The sequence below is a fragment of the Pseudorca crassidens genome, chromosome 11 (genome assembly GCF_039906515.1).
Source record: "Pseudorca crassidens isolate mPseCra1 chromosome 11, mPseCra1.hap1, whole genome shotgun sequence".
Taxonomy (NCBI): Eukaryota; Metazoa; Chordata; class Mammalia; order Artiodactyla; family Delphinidae; genus Pseudorca; species Pseudorca crassidens.
Window position 1 is genome coordinate 106,159,396 of NC_090306.1, and position 15,036 is coordinate 106,174,431.

At 61.0% G+C, this 15,036-nt stretch overlaps 1 protein-coding gene across 4 annotated transcripts in view; it reads left to right on the forward strand.

The window, feature by feature from the left end:
- SHANK3 (SH3 and multiple ankyrin repeat domains 3) overlaps nucleotides 1-15,036 on the forward strand; it is a 50,245-nt gene that overhangs the window by 29,185 nt on the left and 6,024 nt on the right. For all 4 annotated transcript variants that reach the window (XM_067698554.1, XM_067698555.1, XM_067698557.1 and 1 more), the window contains 3 exons: nucleotides 3,324-3,454; nucleotides 4,098-4,182; nucleotides 8,441-10,691. In XM_067698554.1, the coding sequence (XP_067554655.1) occupies nucleotides 3,324-3,454; nucleotides 4,098-4,182; nucleotides 8,441-10,691 (2,467 nt within the window). The remainder of the gene's footprint in view (nucleotides 1-3,323; nucleotides 3,455-4,097; nucleotides 4,183-8,440; nucleotides 10,692-15,036) is intronic.

Consider the following 15,036-nt stretch of genomic DNA (forward strand, 5'->3'; position numbering starts at 1 on the left):
CAGTGGAAGGACCTGGGAAGGGTCAGATGGGCCTGGGATGGTGAGTGTGGCCACAATCCTCGGGAGCTCGAGTGAGCTGGGGGCAGCCATGGGGACTGCTGAGGCAGAGCTGGAAAGGCATCCCAGTGGAGGCCACAGCGCGTGCCACAGCCCGGAGCAGAGGGGGGGAAGGGTCCAGAGGGCCCAGCTGTGGAGCTCGCTTGGGGAACAAGGTGACCAGGCTGGTGGGGGCGGGGGTGTCAGGTGCTCAGCCCCAGCCCGTGCCGCTTCTCTCTGCTTGTTTCCTGGGGCTCCTGTGCCTGGTGTGTGGGTCCCGCCTCTGTGCTGATCTGTTACGGGCTCAAGCCTAAGCTTGGCCCTTTAGGAGCGGGAATCTGGGCCCCAGAGCTGCTGACTTGACCACCCCGCCCCTCCCGTCAGACCTCCCACCCTGGATCCTTGGAAGCTCCTTCCTGGATGTCCTGGATGTCCAGCCTGGCTCCGTGAGGCACAGCAGCCAGGCGGGGACAGAGTCTGGGCCTGGGCGCTGAGGTCCAGGGTCTGGTGGGGTCTAGGGCCTGGCCTTTGCCAGCCGGCTGCACCTCACGTGGAGCCTGGAGCCTCTGTCTGCTGCACAGGAGTCCGTGCCAAGCAGGGGCCTGAGGTGGCTTTGTGGCCCCAGGCGTGTGTGTTCACTCGTTTGTCTTTGTGCCTGGTGCCCGCCCACCCCTCACTCCGGGATCCACTGGGCCTTCCCTGTGCCGGGGACACACTTGCCCATCTGTCTGAGCCCAGGTTCCCTGTGTGACCTGCGATCTCACCCTCTGAATTCTCCCGTCGCCCTTGCCCCGGTCCCAGGTGAAATGCTTTCCCTTTTCAGGGTCTTTTCAGGTATAAAACAGATGACTAGGTCTCCTCTGGGGACACTTTTCTTCACACCTTTGAGGCAGACACACAAGCTATTTCTGGAATGTTTTGGTTCTTTCCTCAGCTCATTAGCGGGGCTCCCAGGGTGCTCTGCTGTGGCCTGTGTGCTTCTTCCAGTCGTAGGGGAAGTGACGGCGATCCGTCGCCCCCGCAGGCCCCTCATCCCTGCTTGGGTCCTGGTTCAAACAGCTGCATCCCCAGCTGCGTCCCTGCCACATAGCGACCCTGACAGCCAGTGTAGTGCCCCAGACCTGGTTCCTAATGGGCTTCATTTCTTTTGTTAAGTATCTAAAGTCATTTATTTAAGAATATAGTTTTCTCATTTTGTTGGGGGTTGGTGTCAACCTCACCAGCTTGTAGTTTGCAGAATTCTTGATGCTTTTCCTTTTGAAAATGAGTCTCGTCTGGCCTCAGCACCATGGCCCCATGGCCAACAGTATTCGCTTTGCTAATAACTTCATGTGCACACTGCTCTGGGTCTCTGAGCTTGAGTGCTTCCGGACCTAGAGACGCAGCCCCTAAGTCCACAGCTCGGGTGAGCGTGCGCCCCGTGTGGCCCACGGAAATATCTTCTCTCCGCTCATGTCTTTATGTCTGTGGTTTCCGGATAATCTGGTTGTTAAGTCTGATCTCTTACTTATCGGATCTATGATCTGGGGCAACTTATCTCTCTCAGAGCTTCAGATTCTTCTTGGGTAGAATGGGGGCAATAGTTGATCCCTTCTGCCTGTGGTGGTTGCAGCATGAGAGGGGCCACATAAACCTCTTCTAACTCTGGAAATCCCCACGGACTTAGCAAATGGTGATCACGGTGATTTCAGCTTCCAAAGGGCAATTACTTACCTCATTACAGAAGCAAACAGGAAGGCCCCTCTAACAGCCCGCCCCTGTCTGCACCTGGTGGCGCTGGGAGCTGTGCACAGGCCAAGCGAGCTGGTCTGTAGATGGAGCGTGTTTTGCTGGTCACTCGTAGCATTTGTTGAACTCTCTTGTATTTGGGGACCAGGCTGGACGCGCCAGGCACAGCTGTAGCACTTCTGCCGTATGTGCTAATTCTCACAACGGACACTGAAGCAGGTACCTTTCTTAATGCCTGTTATCAGATCAGGAAATCAAGTCGCAAAGAGATTAGGTCAGAACAGTCAGTATACAGGATGGGTCTGGGTTGGGTCGGGTACTGTACATCTCGGAGGAGTTTATTTCCTTCCCCACAGCAATGACTGAGCAGTGCTGGGAGGAGGTGTCAGGGCTGACCACAGTTCTTCAAGGGGGGCACTTGGGGCATAAAAGGACTAAGTGTAACCAGATGCGTGGTCCTCTATGGTTGGCACAGCTCCTAAGAGTCTGGAAGGGCTCAGGGATTTCGAGGCTGAGTGATGGGTGGGCTGCGGTGGGGCTCCTGGATGAGAGGGGCAGTGTGGCGGCCAGGTGCACGTGGGAGCTGCCCCAGCCCCTGCTGTGTCCCGTGTGCTGGCCCTAAGCGGGCCCTCCCCAGTCATCCGTCCACAGCTGATAGGTTTCAGACACAAGTGTTTAACAAAATCTCCAAGTCACTCGCTAATCAAAAGCACCACTTTCAGAAACATTACGTAGCTTTAAGAAAAACAAGCAAACAGTTTTTCTTTTCCAACAGATTTGAAGAGCGCCGCCCGAGGGCACCTGGTTCAGGCTCAGCCCTGGGCTTGTCCTTCCCGCTCCTGGCTTCTGGGGCTGCTTTCTAAGGGGCCGGTGGAAGCCCCCCAGCACTGCCCCTCCCAATGTCCTCTTCTCTGCACCCCCCACCCTTGGTGGGGCTGCCTTTCGGGGGTTGTAGGTTCTGTGGCCTCCTGATCTGCATGCAGCTATTTCTTAGGTCTCTAGCCTCGGGCAGTGAGCCCGCCCCGCCCCGCCCCCCATGCTTCTTGCTTTATACACATTCTCTGTGGGCAGCGACTGTGCATCAGGTCTGTTCTGGGGCTACAGCCTATCTTTTGGTGCAGTGGCAGTACAGGCAGGCGAGGAATGCCACGTGCTAAGGAGAAGAATGAAAGGGCAAAGGGAAATGGGGAAATTCAGGAGGTCTCTGGGCTGTAAACAGTCCCGCCCCCTGCCTGGTTCTCTCCCTAATGGTCAGCCAGGCTTTTCCTGGAGTGGGGTTCGCGGGGTCCCCTGGGGCCTCCCTGAGGACGGAGGGGCCAGGCTGGAGCAGGGTCTGGGTTCTGGTGTGTGAGGGGCTTGGATGGGATACAAGTTGTGGGGCCTCCTGTCTTGTTTCTGGATTGTGTGCCTTGGGGAGGGAGGGGCCGAGGTGGGCGGGGCCCCAGTGGCCTCTGTCAGCAGCCCCGGGAGGACCAGCCAGGATGCGTGAGTGGGGCTGCAGGGGGCTGTAGCGGGTTCAAGGTCCCTGTGGCTGAGACGGCACCTCCTTGGCTGTGCAGAGAAGCTGGACGAGATCCTGGCAGCTGCCACGGAGCCGGCGCTGAGGCCAGACATCGCGGATGCTGACTCAAGAGCTGCCACCGTCAAACAGCGGCCCACCAGTCGGAGGATCACCCCTGCTGAGATCAGCGTAAGCCAGCCTGGCAGCTGGGGGCGCTGGGGGATGGGTGGGGCACGGGGTCAGAGTGCCATGGCCCCTACTGGGTGTTTGTGCATTTTGGACGGTGAGGGTCCATCATTTGGACTCCACTCTCCAGGGGTGGGGGTGAAGGACCCCATAGCGTCTCCCGAAGACACCTGGGGCCATCAGCCCTCAGAACAGCCACAGTCCAGCTCGTGCTGAGCTCTCACTCTTCTGGCGCCTCCCGCCTTAGGCAGGTTCTGTGCCACCTAGAGCAAGGACCCCAGCCGTGCTGAGGCCACAACATGGTGTCGCTGTCCCCCCCGCCCACTCCTCTCACTTGGCACCTTCTGGGCTGCTCCCGCAGCCTCACCTCGGCCATACCCAGGACCCCTGACTGCTCTGGCCTGTCTGCATCACCCCTGCCCAGTGCTGCCTATGCCTGTGGGCCCGCAGCCATGCCCCTGTTCCTTGGAGGCAGGGCCTGGGCCTGGCTTCTGGGTCAGACACCAGGGGAATTAGCACTGTTGGAATTAGCACATGGGGTGTCTGATCTCAGGCTTGGGAGGAGGATGGGTGGGGCTGGATGGGCAGCTGGGGACCCCAGTGCTCTGGAACCTCCATATACCCCCACCCCCTCCAACTCTCACAGTCACTGTTTGAGCGCCAGGGCCTCCCAGGCCCAGAGAAGCTGCCAGGCTCCCTGCGGAAGGGGATTCCACGGACCAAATCTGTAGGTATGGCTGGGCTGGGAGCTGCATGGGGCTGGAGGACTGGGGCGGGGGCTGGAGTGCGTGCGGGGCTGGAGGACCCTGTCTCTCCCCACCTTTCGACTGAGGTTTCCGGTTTCTCTCTGAGTCCTGTCTCTCCCTGGCCCCAACCCAGGAATCTCATTTTTTGTGGACGTATATGGATGTGCGTGTGGGGTGTCAGCCCTTCCCCCAACCCAGCGATACTTTGCTGGAAGACGCCCTTGAGGCTTCTCGCCATCTGTCACCCCCTGCCAGTGGGCACCCCCGTCTGTACTTCCCACGGACACCAGCATCCCTGTCCCTGGGTCTTCCATATCCTACCTGGCTGTGCCCCCTCCAGCCCGAGTACCTGTCACGTTTCTGATGCTAAGCTACCCTCCCCTTGAATCTGCCCTCTCCCCTCCCCCCGGCACCCCAGTTATTGCTCTGTATCTCTCCTCTCCTTCACAGCCAGTTTTCTCCGGAAGTCACCCATACTTGCTGTCTTCCATTCCCTGCCTGCCTCTCGGCCTTTTAGGGAATTGTCCATACCTGAAACTGTTCTCACCAGGGTCACCAGTGGTTTCCAGGGCGTTCCTCCCAGTGGACACATTTGATTTTGCTGCTCCCTCCTCCATGGAATTTTCCTACCCAGGGCTTCTAAGACAACACTTAACTGGTTTTGCCCTCAGTTCTCAGGCTGGACCTGTTCAGTGCCCATCGTTCCCCTGCAAGATGTGGGTCTTTCTCAAGGTTATGTCCTTAGCCTCTTTGCCTTCTGCACCTGTCTCCTTGGGGCCTCATCACGTCTCACCCTTGGCCATCTCCTCTCTTGTTGACCCCAGACTGGGTCATCTAATAAGCCCCACCCACTGCTCCTCCCTTACCTGCCCACCTGTCCATCCATGCACCTGCAGTGTCCAGTTGTCTGTCCATCTGTGCACCCGCTGGCCTTTCCACTCGTGCGCCCATTTGCCCCTGTGCCCCACCGCTCTGTGTTCTACACACACTGGTTCATTTAGTACTTATAGGAACCCTGCTGAGGTAACACCATCAGCACCTCTGGATTATAGATGAGAAAACCGCGGCAAAGAGGTAAAATGACTTGCCCGAGGTCACACAGCTGCCTTACCGGTCTTCTATTCACTCATCTGGCCAGTTTCTGCAAACCCAGTCCCTCATTCACCCCAGGACCCCAGCTGATTGATGCACACTCTAGGCTGATGCTGGGCAGGGTCTGGGGCTCAGTTGGAGGAGGTGACGTGTCTGCAGACAGCTCAGCTCAGCGGTTACATGGGGGGTGCAAAGCACATTTACTAGGGAGCACCAACCATGCTTGGGTGTCAAGAAAGGCCGGGCATGTGTGTGTGTGTTTGGGCTCAGACATGCCAGATACTTTGCTGAGTGGGGCTTTCTGAGAGATAATGGCATGAATTGCTGACAGTAGTGGTCCTTCAGAGACCGCTATGGGTCATTTCTGTAGGTAGGAGGGTGGGGGAGAGGACACATGAGACTGCAGCTGCTTTGGAGCCAAGAGGCACTCCCCCCTCACCTCCCTGGCCTAAGCCCTGGGCATCCTCTGTGGTTTCCTCCTTATTCTCTGCCTCCCCGGACAAATTAGGGATGGCCGGCTTCCTCACCGTCCTTGCAGCCTTACCTGGCCAGGCCTCAGTGTCTTGTGCCTCAGCGTCTGGAGACCACAGCTTTGGTCTCCTCTTGACCTCCTGCCCCAGCTTCACCCTCTAGTCCATCCCTCTGGCCACAGGGGGCTTTCTGCACAAGATACCACCTCACATCCCTAGAGTTGGTCCTCTGTGGGCTCTGCCTTGCCTTGGGGCCCTGAGGCCTAGCCCCAGCCCCCTCCTGCTTCATCTAAGGACCTTTGTCTCTGCCTCCCTCTGAGTGGCATCTACCAGGACTGGCTGTTCTCCACCTGCCCTCATCTGCCTGGATGGCCTGTCCCTCAGCCCCACCCAGTCTCAGTACTGACCACCACAGGTCCGCATCTAAGGGCCTGTCCTTCAGGCTGTAAGCCTCAGTGGAGACTGCCAGCTGGTCCCTGCTCACCCTCCTGGACCCTCCTGTGCTCGGTCCATGGGTGGCTCATCTTTAATCCCCCTTGCCCTAGCCTGCCGCCTGTCACCCACTTGAACGCTGGCTGAGGTGTCAGACTCCGGGACTCCTACCCCTTGTCCTGGCTACGTGGCCCTGGGCACACATCTCAAGCCTTGAAACCTCAGGGCTGAGGTTCGCACAGAGGGCTGTACTCACAGACTGAGTACTGAGTAACTGCTCACGGTGATAGTAGATGCAGGTCCTGCACCTTGAGGCTGGTGCGCAGAAAGTGCTGGAGAAATGCTCACGGCTGTTGTTTGGATTCCCATTTTCATCACAAGGAAAGTGACTTGTCTTTACCCTGGGTCAGAACGTGGCATGCTGACCCTCCGGCGTGTTCCAGGTGCAGTAGCTTGTCCCACGTGGCTCCATCTCACGCACAAGCTTGTGGGTGTTGAGCTGCTGCGCAAGAAATGCAGCAGGGAGGAGACCCAGGCCGGACCTGGCACGGAATCTGTGTCCAGCAGTGGGGGTGGAAGCCTGGCCTAAAAATGATGATGGTGGTGATGATGATGATGATGGCGACGACCTCAGCCACCTTCCTGGGGGCGCTGCTGGGGGCTCAGCCCTGTGCTATGAGCTTTGAATGGCTTCACTCCGCGCTTCCGTGGGAGGGCGCAGGTCTCCAGAGATGAGGAAACTGAAGCGCCAAGAGGTTAAGAGGCATCAGACAAGAAGTGGCAGGGCTGGAGCTCAAGCCTTCTCTCACACGAAAGCTCTCGCATGCGCCACGCCCCTTGCTGAGCCCTTACGCAGGACACATGCGAACAGTGCCGGGTGGGAGGCCTGCTGAGCACTGTGGTGGCCAAAGGAGGAGGTGGTCAGGAACAGGCAGGCTGCATCGTCGTGAGTTCATAAAAATGGGACCAAGCCCAGAGTGAGGCCAGGTGTAGATTCCCAAAGACTTGTTCCAGAGACCTGTGTGTCAGCACTGAGGAGCCACCCCTCCACTGTCCTTGCATCGGGCTGCCTTACACCTGCAGCCTAACCGAACACACCTGCAGCACAGGTGTACGCATTGTGTACACGGGAACACTCGGGAGGCCCTGCCCTGTCCTAGCTGGGCGGCGGGACAGTGGGGGCTCTGAGCGCTCCAGCCCTGACCCCGCACAGGTCCTAATGACAAGCTGGGTGCGGCAGGAAGTAGGGTTCACTTTCAGTCCATGTTGTCCATGAGAGAACTGGGGCGTAGAGGGGCTCAGGGCCTGGCCTGGGGTCACACAGCCCATAAGGAGTGAAACTAAAATACGTGTCAGGTGCTCAGCCTGCCATTCCACTGCCGCCCGCCCTCCCTCCTGCCCAGCCTTTCTGAATTTCCGCCACTAGGGCTATGGCAGTGACCTCCTGGCAGCCTCCCCCAGTCCAGTGCCCGTCGGTCTCTGGGGTAGAGCCTTTCAGGACTTCTCTTTACAAAGCCTCCCTCACCTGGGCATCGGCTCTCTCCCCGGCCACAGCCCTGCTGCCCCCTTGTCCACAGCGCGTCACTCCCGCTTGGGAGAGTTCCCGCTCATTTCTGACCATCTCCCTTCTTCCCGCCTCTGGTTGCCACCAGGGCCTCCCAGTGACACCTGCTTGTTCCACTGCTGGTGGTTCTGAGATGAGGCCTTGCTCAGTCTTGTGTGCGAAGGCCTGTGCCAGCCACCTCCTGGCCCTTCTCTGCAGTTCTGTCCCCACGACTGGGGGTGGGGGTGGGGCTGCCCCTGCCCTCCTGCGGTGTTGACCTTGGGCTCTCTCCATGTACCCAACCTGAGGAGGCAGAATTTGGGTCTTCTGTCACAGCCTCCGCTGGGGGGCCCTCCTCTCCGCTATATCTGAACGGATACTTCTCCCCAGTCTCCGCAGGAGCCCCCCCAACCCGGCGGGGACGAGCCCAGACTGGGGATCTTGCTTAGATCCCCTGCTCTGGGATCCCCGTGTCTACCCCTGATCTCATACTAGCGCCCACGCCCACCCTGACTCCGTCCTCTGGCTGGCGGCCAGCACCGCCCGCGGATTAAGAAGGCGCCTTGGCGTCCGGGACCTTGGCTGCCCGGGGGTGGGGGCGGGGCCGGCCTCTGCGGACGGGGAGGGCGGGCGCCTGGGTCGGGAGGGGCCTCCTCGAAGGCCCCTGGCTCCTGGGCCGGGCTCACCGGGGCCCCTCTGTCCGCAGGGGAAGATGAGAAGCTGGCGTCCTTGCTGGAGGGGCGCTTCCCGAGGAGCACGTCGATGCAGGATTCAGTGCGCGAGGGCCGAGGTATCCCGCCCCCGCCGCAGACCGCACCGCCGCCCCCGCCCGCACCCTACTACTTCGACTCCGGGCCGCCCCCCGCCTTCTCGCCGCCGCCTCCGCCGGGCCGCGCCTATGACACCGTGCGCTCCAGCTTCAAACCCGGTCTGGAGGCGCGCCTGGGCGCGGGCGCCCCGGGCCTGTATGATCCCGGCGCGGCCCTGGGGCCGCTGCCCTACCCGGAACGGCAGAAGCGCGCGCGGTCCATGATCATCCTTCAGGACTCGGCGCCCGAGGCAGGCGACGTCCCCCGGCCCCCGCCAGCGGCCACTCCGCCGGAGCGCCCGAAGCGTCGGCCGCGGCCGCCCGGCCCCGACAGCCCTTACGCCAACCTCGGCGCCTTCAGCGCCAGCCTCTTCGCGCCGTCCAAACCTCAGCGCCGCAAAAGCCCGCTGGTGAAGCAGCTGCAGGTGGAGGATGCGCAGGAGCGCGCGGCCCTGGCCGTGGGTAGCCCTGGCCCGGCGGGCGGCAGCTTCGCCCGGGAGCCCTCCCCGACACACCGCGGGCCTCGGCCGAGCGGCCTCGACTACAGCCCCGGAGACGGCCCCGGGCTCGCGTTCGGCGGCCCGGCCCCAGGCAAGGACCGGCGGCTGGAGGAGCGGCGGCGCTCCACCGTCTTCCTGTCTGTCGGAGCCGTCGAGAGCAGCCCTCCTAGCGCAGATATGCCCTCCCTGCAGCCCTCCCGCTCCATTGACGAGCGCCTGCTGGGGGCCGGCGCCACCACCGGCCGTGACCTCCTGCTGCCCTCCCCTGTCTCCGCTCTGAAGCCATTGGTCAGCAGCTCGAGCCTTGGGCCTTCGGGCTCCACCTTCATCCACCCGCTCACCGGCAAACCCCTGGACCCCAGCTCACCCCTGGCCCTTGCCCTGGCTGCCCGGGAGCGGGCTCTGGCCTCCCAGGCGCCCTCCCGCTCCCCCACACCTGTGCACAGCCCTGACACCGACCGCCCTGGGCCCTTGTTTGTGGATGTGCAGGCTCGTGACACTGAGCGAGGGCCCCTGGCCTCCCCAGCCTTCTCCCCGAGGAGCCCCGCCTGGGTTCCTGTGCCTGCTCGCAGGGAAGCCGAGAAAGCTCCCCGGGAGGAGCGGAAGTCACCGGAGGACAAGAAGTCCATGATCCTCAGCGTCCTGGACACATCCCTGCAGCGGCCAGCCGGCCTCATCGTCGTGCACGCCACCAGCAATGGGCAGGAGCCCAGTGGGCTGGGGGCCGGAGAGGAGCGCCCGGGCACCCCAGAGCTGGCCCCGGCCCCCACGCAGTCGGCCGTGGTGGCAGAGCCCCTGCCTAGCCCCCGGGCCCAGCCCCCTGGCAGTACCCCGACAGACCCCGGGCTGGGCCAGGGCAGCTCAGAGGAGGAGCCAGAGCTGGTATTCGCCGTGAACCTGCCGCCGGCCCAGCTGTCCTCCAGCGATGAGGAGACCAGAGAGGAGCTGGCCCGCATCGGACTCGTGCCGCCTCCTGAAGAGTTTGCCAATGGGGTCCTGCTGGCCACCCCACTCCCTGGCCCAGGTCCCTCGCCCGCCACGCTGCCAGGCCCGGCCTCAGGGAAGCCGAGCAGCGAGCCGCCCCCTGCCCCCGAGTCCGCAGCGGATTCGGGGGTGGAGGAGGCTGACACGCGCAGCTCCAGCGACCCCCACCTGGAGACCACGAGCACCATCTCCACAGTGTCCAGCATGTCCACCCTGAGCTCGGAGAGTGGGGAACTCACCGACACCCACACGTCCTTCGCCGACGGACATACTTTTCTACTCGAGAAGCCACCAGTGCCTCCCAAGCCCAAGCTCAAGTCCCCGCTGGGGAAGGGGCCGGTGACTTTCAGGGACCCGCTGCTGAAGCAGTCCTCCGACAGCGAGCTTATGGCCCAGCAGCATCATGCCGCCTCCGCCGGGCTGGCCTCCGCTGCCGGGCCTGCTCGCCCTCGCTACCTCTTCCAGAGAAGGTCCAAGCTGTGGGGGGACCCCGTGGAGAGCCGGGGGCTCCCCGGGCCCGAAGACGACAAGCCAACTGTGATCAGTGAGCTCAGCTCCCGCCTGCAACAGCTGAACAAAGACACCCGCTCCCTGGGGGAGGAGCCGGTTGGCGGCCTGGGCGGCCTGCTGGACCCCGCCAAGAAGTCGCCCATCGCGGCAGCTCGGTGAGCAGGGCGGTGTGGGGAGGGTCCTGTCCCCTGTCCATGCCCACCCCGTTCTTCCTCTTGTCCTTCCACGGTTCCCTCTGTTCCTCCTCCACAGCCCGTGCTGTCCCCTCCCTCACCTGTCCGTGGCACCCATCCCTGTGCTTCTCCCGTCCACATCTCTGTCCTTTATCTGGCCTTGCTTTACCTGTCTGAGACCGAAGGCTCTTTCAGCGATCTGAAATATCAGGGGTTCTGTTCTCTCTGTCCCTGTCGGTGCTGGCAGTGGGAGCTGGGCACCCACCGGAGACCCAGGCTGGCCATGAACGCCTTCACAGCCCTCCTGGAGGCTCCCTGCCGCGGGGTCCCGGCGCTCTCACTCTCACACCTGACGTAGCTGCCTCTGCTACCATCCAGGGTCGTTCTCTGGTCCACACTCAAGGTGCAGCTCTCCCCCACCCCCACCGCAGCTACTTGGCTTCTCTGTGGCCACATGGCTGTCCCACGTGGCCAGTGCCATCGTTCCTCACTTCCTTTCGTAGCTGCCTCGCTTCCTTTTGAAACCTGGAGTACACTGGACCCTTTTCCTCTTAGGACCCACCACCAGTTTCCCGTTTTCTGCCCCGGAAACATTTCTGTTCTGTCTCTCAGCACCGCCTCAGAGTCTCTCAAGCACAGGTCCCTGTGCGTGATTTTCAAAGTGCATCGGGAAGCCATTCTTGGGCGGAAATCATGCCGTTTTTCTGTACCTCCGTCCACTCTCTCTTCTCCATATTTTACCCGTTCCTCTGTCCTCCCCGCCCACTTCCTACACAAGGTGGGGACTTAAAGAGGCCACATGGTGCCCTGGAAGTGGGGGGAGGGGCCGAGCAGGGGGCTGGGGTGCTGCTCTGGCTGGGGTGCTGTTCTGGCTGGGCAGAAGCTGCCAGAGCCTCTGGGCTCATCCCTTGGCCCTTTCCTTGAGGACCTCATTCCCAAGGCTCCGCCCCCAAGGGGTGCCTCCTCGGGCCTGTGGGCTCCAGGCTTGCTGGCGGGAGAGCTGGTTCCTGCCCACGAGTGGTCTGAGGCAGAGCTGGTCGCCCCCTGGCCAGCCCTCTTCTGCCTTCGCCTTCTGTGCCCCGTAGCCCTCCCCCACCTCTGGCTTTGTGGGTAGCACTTGGGTTGCCACCTCCTGAGTCCTTCTCGCCACCCTGAAGACCAGCCTAGTGAGTCTTTCCTGCCAGCCTTGGGAGGCAGGGTTCACAGAGCAGTGAGGCATCCAGGTCTTGCGCACAAGGGCTTGTCTCATCTACTTTCTTCCAGCTGAGGACTCGAAGGATAAGTGGGGGCTCGGGAGACGAGTGACGCCTCTCCCGCGTGGTTGGGCAGCGCTGCCCTCCGGCTCCCGTCACCCCAGGCTTGCGCCGGGGCCCTCCCCTTTTCATCTCTTCCAACTCCCAGTTGAATGTGAAAGCCCTCTTCCCAGCAGGGCGATGTTTAAAGTGCCCTTCGAGTGGGTGTCAGGGGTGTGGCCAGGAGTGTCCAGTTGCAGTGAGCAGCCCAGGTCCTAGGCTTCTGTGGAACAGAGGGCGGGGATCCCTGATGCAGCCTGGACCAGTCCCCATCTTCGCTCTCTGTCTCTCCCCCCTCCACCAGCCCTTGCTTTCCTCTGTGCCCCTTGGTCCTGATGAAAATTAAAGCCGTTGACAGCGGGCAGCACAGTGCCCGGCACAGTGCAGGCCTCAATAAAACATTTGCTAAACGGACGAAAGAACAAAGCTCAACGCAGGTGCTGTCTTTTGTGACTTGAGGTCTAGGGAGGTGGCTTAGGACAAATGCCACAGAAGGACAGACACTTGGTTGAGGTTTGCTGGTTGTCGAGCCCCTTGGCCGAGCTCCGGAGAGCCCAGGTGTTGCCTTAGCTCTGCTGGCTCCTGTGGTGCAGCTGGGCCGTCACAGGGCAGGAGGAGGTGGTCTCTGGGCTGGACCTGCCGCCATGTCCCTCACGGTCGTCCTCAGCGTTTCCCCTTTGTCACGGCGAGGCGCTCTTGGCCAGTGGGTCTGGGTCATGCCAGAACCTGTGTTTGTTTCCTTTCTTGGAAGTGGTGTGGGGGAGGGGCAAGGCCAGCAGTTCCAACCTGTACATCCCATCTGTCCTGCAGGCCCACGGGAGAGTGAGCCTCTTTCCCTCAGGAGTTCCTGCAGAATCCCGGCCTCCGATTGGCTTCGTGTGGATCCCCTGCCTCCCCTGAGACGGTCACTGGGGTCAGGGAGGCATCGGGCTACTGTTGGCCAGGCCTGCCTCATACGCTATCCTGGGAGCCAGGGCATGGGGTCAGCCAGAGCTACTGGATGGGTGCTGAGTGAGGGGGGCGGGTGTCCGAAGGAACGTCAGGTGCTGTTCCCAAAGGTGCCAGATGCCGGAGAGCCTGAAACAAGAGGCTCCCTGTGCCACGGCATTCACCAGCTCCGGCACCTGGCTTTGTTCCCTGACATCGGCCTGGGGTCAGGGGGCCCTGGATCCCCACCTCAGCAGCTTGCATCTGAGTTTGTATTCTTGGACAAACCACTTAACCTCAGTGAACTTCAGTCCCACCCCTGTGAAATGGTGAGGGTGACCAGGCCCTCAGGCGGGCCGGTAGGAGGACTCTTAGGGTCCTTACGGGAAAATGAGCGCTCTGCACTGGAAAAGGCCAAGTCACGTTACCTCCTCTTCAGAGCAATTCTGTTCCATGGATGATGACAGAATCTCCATTTTCCAGACGATAAAATTGAGCTTCTGAGGAGATCCATTCCAGCCAGCAGATGGTGGCATCTGGCCTCAAGCCCCACTCTCTGTCCACTGGAGTATGGGGCCTCTGTCATTCAGCCGCTTCTAGTGACAGACGCTGTGTTTCTGTGCCGCAGTTCCCCTCACACAGAAGTGCGTGTGTTCGTTCTGTAGACCGAACCTTTGTCTATCGGTCAGGTGTGTAACAGACAGCACGTGGGTTCTGAAACCGCCTGCAGTTGAGCCCAGCCAGTGCCGCTCGAGAGGCCCAGCAGCTACCCGTCTGCCCTGCGCTTCCACTCCCACTTCCCTCTACATTTCCTTCTGCTGCTGTTCACACTTCCTTCCTTCCTTCCGTCCTCTTACGTGCCCCTTCTTGCCCTCGGACCTGGGTGGAACCATGGCCCCCGGGGTGGGCCCCACTGCCTGTCCTGGACCCTTTACTTCTGGCCCCTGGCAGGTGGCTGAGCGGAGGTGCTGTGGCCACGTCCAGTCAGCCCCGCACGTGGCCGGCAGTGGCTGTGGTGCCCATCGGCGCTGCTGGGCAGCTCTTGTTTTGCCGCCAGCGGTGGCTAGAGTCTGACACTCATTTCTCACACAGCGATAAAAGTGCTAGTGATACTGTCTTTCAGAGACATGTCCAAAGTGCAGGAAGTTCTCATGTCCCAGCGGGGCTGTTTCCTTCCCAGGATGGATCCTAGCTGAAGCCCTAGGGCAGTTGCCACGGCCACCCAGTGGGTCACACCCCTGTGCCTTGTCCACTGGCCCCCATGTGTTCCCTCGCAGGCCTGCCCCTCTCCTCACCCGACAGACACCACAAGAGAGGAAGCGCCTGCTCTGCCCACCTTCCTCGCTGGCAGCTCAGTCTAGGCTCCGGCGTCCTTCCCCCCGCAAGACACTCTGCGGCCCGAGGTCTAGGAAGACCTCAGAAGGGGAAGGGGACGTTACCCCTTATGTCATGGACTTGAAGCACCTTGTGGAAATGGCACTGGGGCATCCGGAAGGCCCATGGCCTTTGGCTTTTTGGAACTTTGATCCCAGACCATCCACCTCTTTATGCTTCTGGCTTTGGGTCTAGCCTGATAGGCAGAACATTTGTCTGCTCAGAGCCCCACATCTGCTCTGAACTCCCTTTGTCTTCCAGACCCCGCGGGTGGTCTGAGGGGCACATGTCTCTGAGCCCCACAGCAATACTCAGTTTTGCTGTGGCCCTCAGTTTGACACCTGTCTGACCGTCACATCTGATGTTACAGAAAAAAGTTCATGGCGAAATAGCTTTGGAAACCCAAAGTTGATGAGGTTTCTTTCCTGCAGTACTTCTCAGAACTTTTGATGTGCTGTGTGCTGTGGTCTCGGACAGCTTCTTTAGTAGATCACTAATTAGCATCCCACAGAAGACGCACGTTTCTGCGATGGTGGAGAAACCCCGCCCTGGGGACCTACTGTGAGCTCTGTCCTGCTAGCCCATCTGACAGGGATCTGGATAAAGCCATACATGACTGCAGGTGCCTCAGGGCTTATTCTTTTGAAACTGGACCTGTTGTTTGCCGGCCAGTGCAGGGCACAGGGGCCAGGATGTGCTCTGTCCTTGCGGAGGTCCTCACAGGTTGGGGGCCT